Source organism: Aedes aegypti, chromosome 3 (genome assembly GCF_002204515.2).
Source record: "Aedes aegypti strain LVP_AGWG chromosome 3, AaegL5.0 Primary Assembly, whole genome shotgun sequence".
Classification (NCBI taxonomy): Eukaryota; Metazoa; Arthropoda; class Insecta; order Diptera; family Culicidae; genus Aedes; species Aedes aegypti.
Genome location: NC_035109.1, coordinates 161,498,427 through 161,518,021, shown reverse-complemented (window position 1 = coordinate 161,518,021; position 19,595 = coordinate 161,498,427). Strand labels below are relative to the sequence as shown.

General features: G+C 37.3%; 1 protein-coding gene and 1 long non-coding RNA gene across 10 annotated transcripts in view; one reads left to right on the top strand and one right to left on the bottom strand.

Moving 5' to 3' along the window:
• LOC5578456 (acetylcholinesterase) overlaps positions 1-19,595 on the top strand; it is a 385,351-nt gene that overhangs the window by 353,354 nt on the left and 12,402 nt on the right. For 7 of the 9 annotated variants that reach the window (XM_021851337.1, XM_021851338.1, XM_021851334.1 and 4 more), the window contains 6 exons: positions 6,984-7,234; positions 13,448-13,585; positions 13,712-14,249; positions 17,284-17,481; positions 17,541-18,248; positions 18,319-18,491. In XM_021851337.1, coding sequence (XP_021707029.1) covers positions 6,997-7,234; positions 13,448-13,585; positions 13,712-14,249; positions 17,284-17,481; positions 17,541-18,248; positions 18,319-18,491 — 1,993 coding nt within the window. In that variant the 5' untranslated portion in view covers positions 6,984-6,996. Of the gene's footprint in view, positions 1-6,982; positions 7,235-13,447; positions 13,586-13,711; positions 14,250-17,283; positions 17,482-17,540; positions 18,249-18,318; positions 18,492-19,595 lie in introns of those variants that run through there. The other 2 variants (XM_021851339.1, XM_001656927.3) reach the window with 2 other exon arrangements.
• LOC110678442 lies at positions 9,341-10,025 on the bottom strand. The gene is made up of 2 exons (XR_002501618.1): positions 9,742-10,025; positions 9,341-9,466 (listed from the first exon to the last, which is right to left on the bottom strand). It is a non-coding gene; the product is annotated as an uncharacterized LOC110678442 (long non-coding RNA).

The window sequence follows — 19,595 nt, the reverse complement described above, 5'->3', positions numbered from 1 at the left end:
TGATTATACGTTGCTTGAGTTTTTTACGGCTAGATTTTCGGAGAAAACTTTTCGTCTAACGAAAAATTCTTCACTGGTCCACTGGTCGTTCCGTGTGTCCGTTGCACAGTGGTCCAGGAATCAGTTTTACGCGGAAAGATGCATTTTGAGCTTTAGAATGAAACATTAGACAAAAACGGTCTTCTACAAAGTTGTTTGTATTAATTATGCCCTTTGTTTGGTGTTATTGAAAATTAGGGTGGACCACATTTTCATAGAAATTGTGTAACTAACTTTCTTATTTGTAAAAAATATATTATACATGCTTCAGCAAAGTTATAGATCATTCAATTTCAAGCAACTTTGTCAAAAAAAGTTTTTTTGTATCTCTTAAATTGACCGATTTAGAGCTTTTTTCCTACGGTGACCTAGGGTGGTCCGAACAAAACTGGTTTTCTGGCTCTAGAGTTTTCAATTCAAATTTCTCATCAAATGCGTAATTTGGTGAGTGAAGAAACTCGCTATCTCCTTTCGTTTAGGAGTTATTGTTGTTTTTCTCTCAAAAACATGCCTATTTTGATTGTGAATTTCTGTGATTGGGGCAAACATAAAAAATATCTTTTGACGGCATTCAAAAGACAAAATAAAATAGTATATTATATCAAAAAATCACAGATATGTTATTTTTGTAACTCTAATAAAACGTCTTGAAAATCAAACATTTTTTATCACAAAAACTTTAATAACTTTTGAACTAAAATAGATATCAACAATCTTTTTGCATGAAAATTTGCGTTTTGTTAAGTTCTTAAAGTCGTTCATAGACCGCTTTGACGAGAAATCTGAAATAAGAAAGATAGGGCTTTAAAACTATTTTGAAGATTTTCATAGTTTGTATTTCTTTATTATTTTGCATTTTGAGCATGAAAATGAAATTTTAGACAAAAATGATCTTCTACAAAATTGTTTCTAAAAATGTAAGCTTTCATACTGTGTCATTTGAAACTAGGGTGGTCCACAATATCACACATATCATATAATCAACTTTTTTATTTGCAAAAATACTGGTATATGCTCTTAGGCAAAGCGGTAGAACTTAAAATTTTGATCAACTTTGCCAAAAAAAGTTTTTATGTAGCTTAAAATTTGACCAATCTAGAGCATTTTTTCCTAATCATCGCAGGGTGGTCCAACAAAAATAAGATTTTCAACTCTAGTTTTTTAAATATTATTTTCTCGTCAAAGTCGTCTATGAACGACTTTTAGAACTTAACAAAACGCAAATTTTCATGCAAAAAGATTGTTGATATCTATTTTAGTTCAAAAGTTATTAAAGTTTTTGTGATAAAAAATGTTTGATTTTCAAGACGTTTTATTAGAGTTACAAAAATAACACATCTGTGATTTTTTGATATAATATACTATTTTATTTTGTCTTTTGAATGCCGTCAAAAGATATTTTTTATGTTTGCCCCAATCACAGAAATTCACAATCAAAATAAGCATGTTTTTGAGAGAAAAACAACAATAACTCCTAAACGAAAGGAGATAGCGAGTTTCTTCACTCACCAAATTACGCATTTGATGAAAAATTTGAATTGAAAACTCTAGAGCCAGAAAACCAGTTTTGTTCGGATCACCCTAGGTCACCGTAGGAAAAAAGCTCTAAATCGGTCAATTTAAGAGATACAAAAAAACTTTTTTTGGCAAAGTTGCTTGAAATCGAATGGTCTACAACTTTGCTCAAGCATGTATAATATAATTTCTACAAATAAGAAAGTTAGTTACACAATTTCTAGGAAAATGTGGTCCACCCTAATTTTCAATAAAACCAAACAAAGGGCTCAACTAATACAAACAACTTTGTAGAAGACCGTTTTTATCTAATGTTTCATTCTAAAGCTCAAAATGCATCTTTCCGCGTAAAACTGATTCCTGGACCATAGTGCGTTGTCTAATGTTAGTAGTTATGTTCAGTCTGTGCAGCCTATGGCTGAAGACGGTGTAAATTGTATTTTTTTAACATGGAATACAGACGCTCCAGGCTTGCAGAAGCAAAAGCATATCTAGAGGGATACATGTAGGGATTTCTTCACGAATCCCCCCAGATGTTCTTCCAAAGATTATTAGGAACTTATTCGAAGTTAATTCCTTCAGTGCTCATGTAGGGTGAAATATGTATTTTGGACAGGCTAAGGATAAGTCTGTAAACGGCGATCGATTAACTGCATTAGATGTCAATATTTTATTACGTAATATTATTCATATGCTTGATGTCTCACTGTACTTTGAGTTTATGGGGAGAAAAAGCTTACAACTGTAGTATTAGCTCCCAAAATAGCGTTTTTTGGCGGCTTGTCTGTTATACATTTCGGACACCAAATATATATTTTGGACACCCCCATGTGCATATAATTTGGACAGGAGCGTTATCTCAACATCCATACAATGGTTTCTTAAAAAGACGACCATATCATAAAATTTAAAGTGTTTACATGTGACTTGTGCATTGTTTCGCTTATTGGATGTGTATATTAGTGATAGCATAGTGTATAATTTATGCAATACATGATGTTTCGTACAAATAAGCTAGGAAACGATTAGCCTGTCGAAATTATATACATGTCCAAGTTATATACGTTACCCTATTATCATGAATTTATTTAATTTTTTTTGGGATATAATCAAGGAAATCCTCAAAAATTTCTTTAAAAATTCCTCCAGAAACTCTTTTACGGATTTGTACACAAATTTAAAAACTGTTTTTGGGTTTCAACTTGCAATCATAATTAAATGTTTTTGGTCTTTATTTAAATTTTTTTCAACTAAAGGAAGTTCTGAAAACATCTCTAACGGAGAAATCCGTAGAGAAACTCCAAGAAGTTTAGTGGACAACCAATCTAAATCTGTTTCCTTGTAAAACTCCTGTCACTATCGAATACAGAAGAACTCCCCCTCAATACAATGAAGCCCCATTCAAACAACAAAAAAAAATGCAAGTACCCACTTCATAATCTGACGAAGCAACTACCAGCTGTCTGTCATGCCTCCACTTACGGATGGATGGCTTCGATCAACATCGAATTAATCGAATGATTATCGTGTGAATGACAATCACATTTTCGAATAATGGACTATTTGAGGCGTGAAAACTTCATGAAAGTTAATTTAATGAACGCCCACAACACATGAATGAACGTGATTGCTGGCCGTGATAATTATATTTAGCCCATGTGTGCCTCGTCCGCTTTTCATCGTGCATACATAAACGGTATAACTATCTCAATAACGTGTTGTGCTGCCGGGGCTGAGGAATAGACAGGATTTTACATGCATGGGTATTCATAGGGGTACAAGGATATATGCTGTACAACTTGTCTAATGCGCTGTTCGACTACCAGCTAAACGGAACAATAAAATTGCAAACTGTTCTTTGTAGTTCACTATGGGCGGTTTCCATACAGACTGGCGGCCAAAAATATTTTTTCCATTTCATGTCGTATTTATGAGTGTTATGATACAAATTTGATGTTTTATTTTCAAAAACAAGTTTTCGAGACTAACTTTTGAATAGGGCCTATAGCGAAATATTAAACTTTGTTACTTATAATTCATATAAGCCATTTATGCGATTAACGTTGTGCAAACCATTATATATATTAAAACTTACATAGAAATGATGATATGAATGATTTAGCGAAATTCAGTTATTTTCTGAATTAGTTTTTAGCTGTTTTTAATAGAAAATGGTTAAAAATATTGGAAAAATTCAAGAAGCCTTAAATTAAAAAAGTGCAAATTTGTGCAGCTAAGTTCTTCACGATCCTTTAGTTTACATCTCAAAGTACCCTTGGAACTGGATTTAAGCCTGGGACAACTTGGGACAAAAAAGTACTCGATGTGTTAACTATAAGCTTATTCGATTTTTCGAACCGCTTCATAAAAAAACATCATAAAAGCCACTATTTTGAAGCTGTTTTTTATTTTTTTTATTGTTTCTAGGAAGCCGTTTTTGTAAGCTTTCAAATGGTGTAAAAATATTTTACGTAAGTATTATAGAAAAAAAGTTATATTCATTTGAGTAAACCATAGTTTTTGTTAATAAAAACAAGTTTTTCTTCATAGGCTCAACTTTGGCACCTCATATCTGAGTGTGCAATGCAAATCATGCGCTAATATTTTGGGGATTTCTTAGCAGACATGTTTACAATGAAATGGCGAACAAGAAATAAAATTTGAGGCACATCACTTTTTTGATTATTGGCCACCTGATAAGCCATAGTGTAGTTCAATCGTTACATGATTGAACAAGGAAACGTGTAATGTTTAAAGAATATTTGACAAAAATAGATGTTCAACATACATAACACAGGATGTATGACAGGCGTCTGCACAATTGCCTTCCCCATACTGTTCTAATTTAAAACTTGCCAACGCTAAGGCTATCGCAATTCACAAAAGCTGCAGTACATGGAATGGAACAAGTTACCCCAAACGTGTGAAACTGGATACAACAGTCACCACTGCACCACCGTGAGAAGCACTAAGGGTTAACTACTTGAGCTCATTAATATATTGCAGTTAGTAGAATTATTCCCAAAAAACAGCTATTATTATCATTGTTGTAATAAAACTGTATGTCTTTCGATCGATAAAAAAAGCTCAATTTTATGATCGTTATTATACTGGTAATTATACAATTGATAATTTTATTCGACATTTGTTCCAATGTTTCAACATTGGATATTCTATGTAACTCATTGGTACTATACCATGGAGAGAGCTTCAGAATCATTTTCAAAATTTTATTTTGAATCCTATTCTGAGCTTTCATTCTGGCATTACAACAGCTAGTCCATATTGGTACAGCATACAACATTGCTGGCCTGAAAATTTGTTTGAATATCAAAAGCTTGTTCTTAAGACAAAGTTTGGATTTTCTATTAATAAATGGATAAAGACATTTTACATATTTGTTACATTTGGCTTGAATGGCCTCAATGTGATTTTTGAAATTTAATCCTAGATACACCCGATTCTGTTTTTGCACGGGGGATGCGTACCGTGCAAAAAAAGTTTTCAGTTCAAAATTTCAAAAACCGTGCAAAAAAAGTAACACCATTTCTCGACGTTTCATGCAAAAATAAGGTTTTGACGAAAAAAAATGTATGGAAACCTTTTTTGCACGGCCGTGTAAAAAAATCCGTGCAAAAACAGAATCGGGTGTACTTAACTTCATCTAACCAATTTATTAGAACCCTTTTCATTATGACAACATGTCTACTTGAAGGTTTCAAATAAAGCGCTTCTGGTTCATGTGGGGATATTATAAGTTCAGTTTTGGAATTTTAGGAGAAATCTTCTATTTTTGCAAGTATTAAGAAAATATATCCAAACTTTTTTGCAATCAAACACAGATTTTTGACATCCCTAAGGTAACTCAGATAAGTCAAATGTGAAAATATTGTATAATATTGGTCCCAAAATATTGCCTTGAGGAACACCAGCTCTTACACGAAGTCTTTCTTACTTGGAGTTCTTATAATTAACCTGAAGTGTACAGATAACTTTGGATTATTCTTTAAATGATAAGTTGTCCAACGTCCATGCCGGAGTCCGAACTGTTCATTGAAGAGAAAAAAGAATTTTCAAAAAGTTTACTGATGGAGAAAAGCAAGCTGATTGGCCGATAGCTAGCCAGGGTCCAAGTGAAAAGTTTTATTTTCAAAACTGTTGTTTTTTATTTGGGTAAAACGTTTTTTAATTGTTTGTTTCAGATTTTGCCATATATTTTTCATAGCAGGATCGCGAGTGCGTTGAACTTTATTGGATCATGAATTTTTATTTTTCCATCTATGTATTGGGTACAAATTCAAACCACTGAACCATCGAAATTTTAATATTTACTCAAGAAAGAAGAAAAATCCATTGTTTATTTGACAGCATTTATTTACTCAACTAGGGTTGACATGTCTATTACGGCTTAACCAGCCGATGGTGTTTTGAAAGTACCTGAAGGTCGTAGACAAAAAAGTCAATTTGGACAAATTGAGATGTAAAATTGTGAAAAATAATAGAATCGTTCTGGTGGGCTTCGATCCCACGACTCCCAATACGCTAGACTGGGCGCGTTAACCAACTACGCCACAGAACGGGTAACGATTCTGCAGCGCAATCGGCCAACCTGAAACCAAAGTCCGTCACGACCCCATTTTCTTCTTCACAACCCTACATCTCCTTCGGCTCTCTGAGATGCCCAATTCGACTCTCCTAAGCGTGCCTACGAAGTCTAGCGTATTGGGAGTGGTGGGATCGAAGCCCACCAGAACGATTCTATTATTTTTCACAATTTTACATCTCAATTTGTCCAAATTGACTTTTGTGTCTACGACCTTCAAACATTTTTTTTATTTTATTCAAATTTTTCACATTTTTGATCATTTTGAATCGTGTGTTTTTCTTTTTGGAATTTCCTAGCTCTTTCAGCATACCTAGCTTAAGTTGGGATAACAACTTATATAAAAAAGTATTCGGAAAAGAAAAAAAATATATACTTTTCAAAATTGCTTCTCAAGCGTCTCTTACACCAAATTACAAAATTCTAAAAGGATTTTGTTTGATTTTATCTTTTGTTTCGGACAAAGTTTTGTACACAATTTGATAATGTTAATTCGTTGTTACAGTTCTGTATGAGCTCAGCCAATTATCAAATTATGCTGATGCTTGATTTTTGGGAAATATGGACAGCCCACGATTGACATTAGAAAAAAAACAGACTATGGATAAAAGTTCTCGGCGTGCACAGAAGATGTTGATTCTAATATTACTTATAATTGTCCTATTATTTGTATATTTGTACAAACCCTATCTATGTGGCTCTGGAATTAAGGCACAATGTTGACGTTGGATAGCTATTTCCTATTTTATTTGTAATTGAATTGAGGAAAAAACACTTAAACATTCAAAACTATAACGATGCACAAACATTCTCTTTTCGATTGCAGATTTCTCCAAGCCATGGAGATCCGAGGCCTAATAACCCGATTGCTAGGTCCATGTCACATCCGACATCTGATACTGTGCAGTTTGGGAATATACTCCATCCTGGTGCAGTCGGTCCATTGCCGGCATCATGACATCGGTAGTTCCACGGCGCATCAGTTAGGCTCGAAGTACTCACAGTCATCCTCGTTATCGTCATCCTCGCAATCGTCATCATCGTTAGTCGAAGATCCAGTGCTGAACAAAGATTCAGGTAATTACCAATTAAACTGGTTCAATTACGGTCTTTTTTTCTCTACCGGCTGTTTCCAGTTTTCTGCTTCGTACTTTTTCTATGTCTTCGTATATTTTTCTATTCAAAATTCTTTAAGACATTCAAATTTTTTTTTTTTTTTTTTACTATTTATTCTATTTCTATGTTTGTGAATGCACATGTAAACCATTTTGTTATTTCATTGATACATTAGATGTGTTACTACAAATACTAACTTTTCATCTTGGTATGTTTTCAATTTGTGCCCTAGTCTGCATTACCATTTGTATAGTTTGTATGAGGAGCGATTATCTTCCATTACAATTAAATTTTCCTTTCCTTTCAATCTAAAAAAAAAGCTTTGATCTTACGGTTGCGAAACTTATACTTTTCGAAGGGCAAAATAAGGAACTTTTTTTATATCTTTATGAAAGAGATAAGTAACCATGAACTAGTTTCAAATCGAAACCAACGGCTGTACCTTTTCCAAGGAAATCGTCATTATAACTTTAACGACGACATAAGTGACTCTCCCGGGGATGGGATTTGATTGCAGGTCCTCGGCGTGCGATGCGTGTGGTCTAACCACTAGAACAGGTCCGTACCCTAGGACCAGTCACCAGTAGAAATGTTAAATGCCTTTGTGCATTGAGCTTTTGTTTAAACTAAAGTTTGCCCCGAATAAAGTTAAAAAATTTAAACAGTTCAAAGGTTGACTGTGATGCCTAGAGACTGATGATTACTTGGTCTGATCTGTTATAAGAACAGAAGTTAAATTATGAATTACAGACTACAGACATTTAGGTGTTGAGTCAAAAAATATTATCGAAAATTTGAAGTAAACCTGGATAGATTGTTTGCGAATTATCCGTACAAGTTCCGCACACCAACGAAACCGGCTTGATAACTTACCACGAACTCGTTTACTACAGATGTCAGACGACGGAAGATGATCTGGGATGTAGGCCGCATTTAGAATGGTGATCGCTCGCAAGTTCTCACAATCTAACTTGTCGCCTTTCTTGTAGATGGGGCATATTACCACTTCCTTCCACTCCTCCGTTAGCTGTTCTGTTTTCCAGATTGTGCATATCAGCCAGTGTAGACAAATGGCCAACCTCTCCGGGCCCATATCTATGAGTTCAGCTCTGATACCATCCTTACCAGTAGCTTTATTGTTCTTGAGCTGGTGAATGGCTTTCTTAACTTCCCTTAAAGTTGGGGCTGGTTGGTTTCCATCGCCCGTATTACTGACGAAGGCATTTCCTCCGTTGCCCCGTTCTTCATTGCCTGTGCTCTCAGCGCCATTCAGGTGTTCGTCGAAGTGCTGCTTCCACCTTTCGATCACCTCACGCTCATCCGTCAAAATGCTGTCAAAATGCACATCTCAGCTCGCGGCTCGAAGCCAATGCAGGATGCGTTGAGCTTCTGATAGAACTTACGTGTTTCTTGAGACCGGCACAGCTGTTCTATTTCCTCGCCTCCGTCTCCTATAGGCGGCATTTTTTCTCCCGAAATTGGCGGATCTGCTGTTGCCGTTTCCGTCTATAACGCTCCTCGTTCTGCCGAGTCCCTTGCTGCAGCATGACCACCCACACTGCATTATTTTCCTCCAGAATCTGCCTACATTCCTCGTCGAACCAATCGTTCCGTCGATTCCGTTCCACGTACTCGACGTTGCTCTCAACTGCATTGTTGATGGCTGCTTTCACTGTTTTCCAGCAGTCCTCAAGAGGTGCTTCATCCAGCTCACCCTCTTCCAGTAATGCAGTCTCGAGGTTCTGCGCGCTCTGGGTTATACCGGGACGGCCGTCGGTATCGTAAGTTGTTGACGACGGAGAGTTTTGGGCGCAGTTTCACCATTACCACACGCTAACTTTAAAGTACCCATTAATGGGCCACTTAAGTGGCTTAACTCATTTAATGGGTATATCGCGTTTACCCATTAAAGAGTATTCAACCGGAACTTCAAAAAATGGGTATTTTTTACTCCCCTCTTGCTGATCAGAAAGGGGTACAAAATACCCATCTTTTTGAAAAAAAAGTGCTGCTGGTGTTTTCAGTATATCGAGTCGAGTGGATAATTACTAAGTTAAAACACTGAAATGAAGACTTCAACTAGTATATTTCAATTAATAAACAAACTACCATGGCGTCTGGAAATAGTTGAGAAATTTTGTGTCCTCCTCCTGCGAACAGTGCGCTTGTTCCAGACTCCGGTTTTTGCTGCATCTGGTAAAGTTCAAAGAAATAAATAATGTTTCAATCAATTCAATCACCGAGGGGGACGGACCTGGTGTAGTGGTTAGAACACACGCCTCTCACGCCGAGGACCTGGAATCGAATCCCATCCCCGAGATAGTCACTAAAAAGTGACGACTTCCTTCGGAAGGGAAGTAAAGCCGTTGGTCCCGAGATGAACTAGCCCAGGGCTAAAAATCTCGTTAATAAAGAAAGAAAAAAAAAATTCAATCACGCAGAACCAAAGAGCTGCTTTAATGATTTACCTCCATGATTTGTTCAATGTTTCACTGTTGTAGAACACCTTTTAAAACGTAAAGTTTGATAAACTTCTTCAATTCAAAGCACTTGACAAATAAAAAATGGTCGCTGATATTACCCATCTTTATTTGCGCTAAGCGATGTTCATTAAGAGTACAAAATACCCATTTATTGTTTTGGGAAATGTACCCTTTTTTTGACAGCTTCGTATTGGCAATAAAAAAGAGTACATGGTACTCATTTAATGGGTACTTTCAAGTTAGCGTGCAAATAGTGGTCAGAGTCGATGTTAGCGCCACGATAGGTCCTGACGTCGATAATGTTGGAGAAGTGCCGTCCATCAATCAGAACGTCGATTTGTGATTCTGTCTGCTATGGTGATCTCCAGGTGTATCGGTATGGAAGGCTGTGCTGGAAATAGGTGCTACGAATGGCCATATTTTTGTAGGCGAAGAGATCAATTAGTCGTAGGCTGTTTTTGTTCATCAGCCGGTGGGCGCTGAACTTTTCAATAGACTGTATTCCTCCACCTGGCCAACCTAAGCGTTTAGATCTTTTATGACGATGTTGAGGTCGTTGCTCACGTTCGAGCTGCGCGTAAAAGCGTCTTTATCATCATCAGTGCTTCCGGAGTGAGGGTTGTTCACGTTGATTATGCTGAAGTTGAAGAACCGGCCTTTGAGCCTCAACTTGCACATTCTCTCATTGATTGGCCACCACCCGATCACGCGCCTCTGCATTTCTCCCATCACAATAAAAGCTGTTTCCAGCTCGTATATGTTGCCGCAGCTCTGGTAGACGGTAGGGTTATATCTAAACCTACGCTCCATTGATCCCTTCTAACACACTTCCTGCAACGCTACGATGCCGAATCCACGGTCCTTCAGCACGTCGGCGAGTATGCGTGTTCCCGATGAAGTTGAGAGATTTACAGTTCCACGTACCGAGCTTCCAACCGCTAGTCCCTTTACGTCGCAGTGGTCTTCGCCGATTGTCCTAGTTCGTATTCTCTCGTTGATTATTTGTTGCTGGATTTTTTACGGCTGGCTTGCAGGGTTTAACACCAACCCCCTAGATTTCCGGAGGACCATTCCCCGTAAATGTTCGGAGGACCATAGTGCGTAGTTTAGCTTAGAATCCTTCTCTGGCACTCAGACAATGATCAGCTGACCCTGTTATCAGGAACAGACGCTGTTGTGAGCCGCTGTCAGCATACGATCAAAGTCCCACCGAGGTTGATTACCCGATCTTCCCTAAGGTTACTCGTACCCCGGCCAGTACCGTGAGGAGGTAGGGATAGGAGTTGCTGGGCAGGAGGCTAAGGACTACACAACGGGGTCTATAGTCCATTTTACGAAACGGCAACACTGATGATATTGCTGTTACTTTCACACGTTACGACACCGCCTGCTGTCAAAATTTCATTCATAAAATCAGCTGTTCAAAAACGTCTCGTAAAATGGACTATTTTATACAGTGGCCCAATTTCATATTCGTACAGGATACTGTTTCCACATCAAGTTAGTAAAAAAACTATTAAATGAAGTATTGAGCTACAAATACTTTATCCACATTGAAGGTAACAGGTGTCATTTATTGTTTGCCAATTACAAAATGTTTCCATTTACATTCATCTTTGGATTAATAGAAAAGTATTGAATTGATGTCTAAAATTCACCCAATTCCATATTCGTACTCCTACCAAAATTCATACGCACAACGTTCAAAAACTAAATTTAGAAGCTCTATTTGATTACTGAAATGCTTTATTATGATGTTCAGATGTAGTGAAATACATTTGGAAAATTTATTAGTGGACATATATGAAATTTAGGTAAAGTTATGAGAAATGCCAGTTTTCCAATGATTTTTGCTATTAAATCCTATAATTCGAACAATAACGTTTATTTTTGTCATTGGATCCAATCTATAGATTATACTCGTAAGATCTGATAGAAATTCAGTTGAAATGTATTTAGTTTACAGAAATCATAAACAGTTTTTATCCCTTTTGAGTTCAGAAAATTGTTGTGCCATAAGTTCAAAACTCTTCTAAAATGATATTTTTAATCAATGTAAACCAAATTTTCATTGTAAACAACAGGTAAATGTTAATTATGAATTTGTCTGTAAAAATAATTTGAACTACGAACTTCGTTTTACAATAAAGTACCCCAAACTACGCTGTACATACCTCCACATAATTGATGTCATCGTTATATTCATTTATCTTTGAAATAATATTCAAATTATATTCAAAATAGCACCCTATTTTGCAATTTATTGATTTTATAAGAAAAATACAAAATAACTTGAATGAGCAGAGAGCATTGATATACTATTTAAATGAATATATCCTGTTGTTTTCATCATTTTAAAAAACGTTTGTGTTGCGGTTATGGCAATAATATTAATTTTTTGAATCTCTATAATCACGTTTGGTAGTAAAATGTAATTTAAAAATGATAATTACGCAATGTTTTGATAGGAACATTAACTATGGATTATGTATATACATTTAGGAGCCAAACATAAAGAAATTGACTAAAATTTTTGATTTTGGATTTGTTATAAATGTTATACTACCTAAGATTCAAAAGTATAAGTTGTCGATATCCACTCCTAGCTACTCTAAAACTAATTATAATGTTTTGAAACTTGTGCAATATTTGCAGTTATCATTCTTAAGGAAGTGATGTTGAAAAAAATGCAATTTGTTGTTCGACTTACCGAATATTTTAGCAAAAAACATGGGAAACTGGTGTTTTTCTTAAATTTACTTAAGTTTCAAATATGTCCGCTTTTAAATTTTCCAAATGTATTCTACTGCATCTGAACAACACAACGAAGAGCTTAAGTAATCATCTAGTCCATTAAAAATTAGTTTTGAATGCTGTATATTTCTTTTTTGTTAGGTGTACGAATATGGAATTGGGTCAATTATAGACACAATCTCAATTCTTTTTCATTATTCTAAAGATTTAAGCAAATGAATACAGTTTGTCATTGCCAAACAATAGATGACACCTATAACCTTCATTATTGATAAAGTATATCGAAGTCCATGCACCATTTAATAGATTTATACCAACTTGATATGAAAGCAGTTCCCCGTACGAAAATGAGATTGAGTCACTGTAGGCCTATTCACAAGACGTTTCAAATCAGCTGATCGGGAAGCTCTTTGACAATTCTTCTATGGGAATGACAGCCCCGTGTTAGCACAGGTCCTCGACCGATGTAAACAAATGCATAGACGGACCTGTCACATGAAAAGGCCTATTCCTGCAGGTACGCGAGGTACCAATGGTACGCCATACCCAGCCATTTACCGCGCCTAAATTTTGAGTTACGTCCTTTTGAAGGCTTAACTTAATCTCGTGAAGGCTTGCAATAATTCAATGTTAATTTGTAAGCTCAAGTGCTATAAGGCATTACGGAGCCGACAAATGTAATTTTTCAGCCTAAAATAACTTAACATTTCAAGTTACATGTTTATTTCATACTGTTTTTATTTGTTTCCAGTCTACTGCACCCTATTGAAGTTTTAGTTATACCGATAATCCCTACCAGATACCCTCTACTCCATAGCTTACCAAATGCGCCAACCAGCTGCTTTGATATAGAGAGCTCCAAACTGAATGCATTTTTGATCGATTCCTCGTTGGTTGTTGTTTTCTTAAATAAGTGTATTGTAATTCAATTTTTCAGATGCATTTTTTACACCATATATAGGTCACGGAGATTCTGTTCGAATTGTAGATGCCGAATTAGGTACCCTAGAGCGCGAACATGTTCACAGCACTACCACGCGACGGCGTGGCTTAACGCGAAGGGAGTCTAGCTCAGGTGAGATCGGATCCTCGTATGCTTCATTGAAATGATTTTTATGTGATTTTTCGGCTGTTTTTGGCTTTAATGTTTGCACAACCCATTCACAGAGTGATACAGTAATTCTATACTCAAACATTTCAGATGGTACCGACAATGATCCGTTGCTGATCACCACGGATAAAGGTAAGGTACGAGGACTCACACTCGAAGCTCCAAGTGGAAAGAAAGTAGACGCATGGCTTGGCATCCCATACGCACAGCCTCCTCTGGGGCCATTGAGATTCCGGCATCCCCGACCAGTCGAAAAATGGACGGGAGTGCTGAACGCCACAACGCCACCGAACTCTTGCGTCCAGATTGTGGACACAGTATTTGGTGACTTTCCGGGTGCCACTATGTGGAACCCGAATACACCACTATCCGAAGACTGTCTATACATCAACGTGGTTGTGCCGCACCCGAGACCAAAGAACTCAGCCGTTATGCTGTGGATATTCGGGGGCGGATTCTACTCTGGTACTGCTACTCTAGACGTGTACGACCATCGCACGCTCGCATCGGAAGAGAACGTTATCGTAGTTTCACTGCAGTATCGAGTGGCTAGTTTGGGATTTTTGTTCCTAGGTACTCCGGAAGCTCCGGGAAATGCCGGATTATTCGATCAAAACTTAGCATTGAGGTGAGTGAAATTTGTAAAGTGATGTATTTTTGTATCGATGAACCTCTTGTGCAAGTGTAAAGGTAAGACACAAACACGAATATCCATCAAGAGGAAATTTTTTCTTTAGCTGACCATAGCTTCACGTCTGCCTTCCTTAGCGTAGTGGTCCACAGTTACCAAGCAAGGCCATGCTGAAAATGTCTTATATCAATTACCGGTCAGTCCAGATCAAGGATGGAAATCTAGTGATCATGACAAAATCCATGATGCATCGCGGTTGTTCTTTATCGTGCGATCATAGCAACAACGATTAACCTTTTGTCGTTAAGTAATCACAACAAACTGCGCTCGTCGAATAATGCATCGTTCTGAATGTGCACTAGCGATTAATCGTTCGCGGGTCAAAGTTTTATTATTTTGAGGATTTTTTCGTTTTCCTTTGTGATTTGCCTTTGTACATGCTATTTATGATTCTGAAATCATTTGCACATGGTCTGCGCGAAAAATAATAGCGCGAATGCGGCATAATTCGAGTTGATCGTAACTTGTAACATTATCCGACAAACTCTTTGTCCCACGACAAACGATGCATCGGATGCTTCATATATCGGTAAAACGCACGTGTAGTGAAGTGCTCAAATCATGCTGCTGTTAGAGCGACGGCCCTCTTAGACCGTTCAAATACCGTGTTGTTTGTCGCTACACACTCAATCTGTTCGGTAAAAATAACTGGGTTTTGGAACTACCGAAAAAGTCAGCAAACTAAGAAAAAATGTCAGAAATCGAAAAACAGAGATTTTTCACTGAAATTTTGCAGAGAGCTTTCTTTTTATATCATATATCGATAAAAAATAAAACATGGTGAAATTTGCTTTCAAATACGCGTGGCGACAGTTTTCATTTTACTGAATTTTTCGGTAGTTCCAAAACCCAGTAAAATTTTACCGACTCCAGTAATTTAATCTAAGTGTGTAGAGACGATTTTTTTCATCCTTGGTTCAGAATATTTACGTATTTAAAACTTCCTTGACTTCCCTGAGCCACGAGTATCATCGTACCTGCCGCACGATATATGCCCTACTTTGGCAAGCTCTTAGTTAATTACGGTGGAAGTGCTCTCAGAACACTGCTGTACAGTTGAGAAACAGGCTTCACATTAGACCTATTCATATTTTCAAAATTGTCTGTAAATTCGTCAGTCAACCAATATTTGGATTTTTCATGTTAAAATGAACTTCTGGTCAAAATTTCAGTTAATTCGGAGAAAATTTAGGTATGCTTCAAGTCAATTATGTGTTTTTGGGCTATTTCCAAGCATACCTCTACATAGTAGTTCATTCAATTGTACGAACTTTTGTCGAACACGAATTTATGATTGGAGCAAGTTTTAACATAGTTTGGTTGAGATTTGTGCTTCGAGGTTCTTGAAAATCACTATTTTTGGGGAGTTTTCTGTCTAAAAAACATACCTGTATGAAAATTTTGGATTTCAATTTTCTAGAACATGATGTCTAAGCATATCAAAAACCCAATCACTATTAAAGTTACCTTTTATCTTACGAAAATAAATTGTAAAAAATAAGTAATTAGGAAGCACATTTGTAAATCCGCTGTGGGTGAGCCAAGAACACCACCATGTGCTTCAAAGAATGTAAAAAATGAACACGTTAGCACTGCTTTTTCCTAGTCGATGATGATGATTGTTTTCAAATAGTTCTGAATAGTCAGTGAAATGCGATCATAACAATCATCACTCGGAAAGAAAAAGCAATGCTAACTTGTTCAATTCATTCATTCTTCGGTACATGTGTCATACATGATAGAAATATCATCAGGTTGGGATGGGTTGTTCGATCTTTGGGCATTTTTTTGTAATTTATTGCCTAAAGCAACATGTAATCTGTTAATGGTTAATAAATTCATAGATCTATTTTGTTTGATGCCCGTTGACTAGGGCACCATACACCATATTTAGAAAACCGTGATTTATGGGTACTGTGGAGAACAAATCTCGATCAAACAATATTTAAACTACATGTAATCATATTGGGGTGTTCGACAAACTTTAACAGAATAGAATTAGCTTTCAATTGGTGGTAAAAGCAAGTGGTTTTGATTTATAAGTTTTGAGTTATGATTTTTCAAACCTTAAAATAAGCCTAAAAACACATTTTTAACTTGAAGCATACTGAAAAAATTATCAAATGAGCTGAAAATTTGACCAGACATTGTTCTTAGCATGAGAATTCAGAATATTGCTTGACCGGAAGATTTCCCGACATGTTTTCAAATGTGAACAGGTCTACTTCACATGTTTAAAAATAAAAAATAGGGTAATTTACGGCTTCAGCACCATTCGACTATTATTGGCAATCAAAATCAGAACACCACATTCGCAGTATTTTTCAATCAAAACACTCCAATGAAACCTTCAGATGATTCTTTGTACTGGCAGCTTCCCGTTGACGAGATTTCCGAGACTGACCAAAAGTTTCGCCAGAGATGTCGTCAATTCAAATGAATACACCTAAAAATGCGGCTGATGTGGAGCTGCTGAACAGATTTATCTGCAGTTCTTATGGAAATGCAGTTCTTATGGCTTATGCCGAAGAAAACGAGGCTGCTGACATTAGATGTTCAAAACTTTGTAAGAACGTTTCCAAAAAGCTTTTATCAAGTCTGTCGATGTCAATCGATAGAGGATTGAGCAGCGCATACATTTAAACTAACAAATACGTAATTTGTCTGCTTATGTTGGAGAATATTACAAAAGAAGCGCAACATTGGCTTAGACTGCCGGAAATACGTATATTTCCCTAACAAAAATCATATTTCAGCAATTCCTGAAATGCGTTTCGTTTAACAACTCGAATCAGTTGCGTAAAGCATTACGCTGTATCCACCATACAGCTCTAAGCCTCTCCGTGGCTCGATGTGATGGGTCAGGCTTTCGATTTGGTCGTATCTCCTTGCATAGATGCAATCGCAACTATTATTGCTGATATTTCTCACCTTTAAAAAAACAATGCTAAACTTTCTTTCATAATTCTAGATGGGTACGCGACAACATTCACAAGTTCGGCGGAGATCCGTCCCGGGTGACCCTGTTTGGTGAAAGTGCAGGTGCTGTCTCGGTGTCACTGCATTTGCTTTCGGCCTTATCCCGGGATCTGTTCCAGAGAGCCATTCTGCAAAGCGGATCTCCGACTGCCCCATGGGCTTTGGTTTCCCGCGAAGAAGCTACGCTCAGGTAAGAACTACAGTACTCTCTGATAACGTGATCAGCTGACGTGTTTATATATTCCACAGAGCTCTTCGCTTAGCCGAAGCCGTCAATTGTCCGCACGATGCGACAAAGCTCACTGACACCGTAGAGTGTCTCCGCACTAAAGATCCAAACGTGCTGGTCGATAACGAATGGGGAACGCTAGGAATCTGCGAGTTTCCATTTGTACCCGTCGTTGACGGTGCATTCCTCGACGAAACACCCCAACGTTCGCTAGCCAGTGGTAGGTTTAAGAAGACGGACATCCTAACCGGCAGTAATACGGAGGAAGGTTATTACTTCATAATATACTACTTGACTGAACTATTGCGGAAAGAGGAGGGTGTCACAGTTTCACGGGAGGAGTTCTTGCAGGCCGTTAGAGAACTGAATCCTTACGTGAACGGAGCCGCGAGGCAGGCTATCGTGTTCGAGTACACCGACTGGACAGAACCGGAAAATCCCAACAGCAATCGGGATGCATTGGACAAAATGGTCGGAGATTATCACTTCACGTGTAATGTGAATGAGTTTGCCCAGCGATATGCAGAAGAAGGCAACAATGTGTACATGTATCTGTACACTCATAGAAGCAAAGGTAACCCCTGGCCACGGTGGACCGGTGTGATGCATGGTGACGAGATCAATTATGTGTTCGGTGAGCCTCTGAACTCTGATCTGGGGTACATGGAGGATGAAAAAGACTTCAGTAGGAAGATTATGAGATACTGGTCTAACTTTGCTAAAACTGGGTAAGTTTATAGCTATATTAATTATTTATAACTTAAAGTATTCATCTTTCTAATTATTTTGTCTTTATAGCAATCCAAATCCAAGTCCTCCAAATAGTGACTTCCCAGAATGGCCGAAACATACAGCGCATGGTAGACATTATCTAGAACTTGGGCTCAACACAACCTATGTGGGCCGTGGCCCACGATTGCGGCAATGTGCGTTCTGGAAAAAATACCTGCCGCAACTAGTAGCAGCTACCTGTAAGTTTTCTTGTCGTATTGAACGTAAATACACCGGTTATAAATTTGATCCGCATTTGGCCATGCAGTCAGTATTTTAAAATTTATTACAATTAGGTGCCCTGTAAAACGCTACCACCCATTTTTTCTCTTACGGCAATTTCTCAGCAAATTTTAATAGGTTGACGCTGATTTTTTGTTTGTGACTAGGTCTTCCTTAGCCGAACGGTTAGTGTTCGCGGCTACAAAGCAAATCCATGCTGAAGGTGTCTGGATTCAATTCCCGATCGGACAAGGATCTTTTCGTAATGGAAATTTCCTTGACTTTCTTAGGCATAGAGTATCATCGTACCTGCCACACAATATACGAATGCGTTAATGGTAACTTTGGCAATGAAAGCTCTCAGTTAATAACTGTGGAGTGCTCATTGAACACTAAGCAGAGAAACAGGCTTTGTCCCAGTGAGGACGTGATGCCAAGAAGAAGAAGAAGAAGACTGGGTCAAACTACTGGGTGTCTGCAATTTATCCGAACATAAAAATATTGGAAAGATGATCTCCCATTGAAAACAATGATAAATCAATGTCCATGTACCTTTTATAATACATCTATATGTTAACACAAAACACAACTTTAAAAAAAATTGGAAATGATTGTCTGTTACTGAGATACGCAAATTTAAATTTTTCGGAGACGTTTTCCCTGAGAGCCGCTAGTCACACTGAAGATGTGTTATCCCTAAAACCTAAAAGAGATGAATACAAATGTCCTATTATTATTTGAAGTAATCTACAAGTTAGTGGCTTCAAGTTACACTGGATATAGAAAATTGTACGATCGAAATCTTATGAGTTCTATGGACATTTCTCTCCCGTCAAAAAGCTAGGAAAACAGCTCCCTTTAAGACACCTCAATACATTTGGGTTGGTTTTGCAATTATTTGAAATCGGAAATGTGTCAAACTTACTTCTTAAGAATATAATAAGCCAATGTTTAAAATCATGCAAGAATATTGAATTCATTATACTTGATTGTATAGAGCCATGTCTTCAAAGTTTGTACGGATAATTTGTGGACACCCTGTATAAGCTTACTACCTGTCGATTTTCATTTGCGGTGGTCGT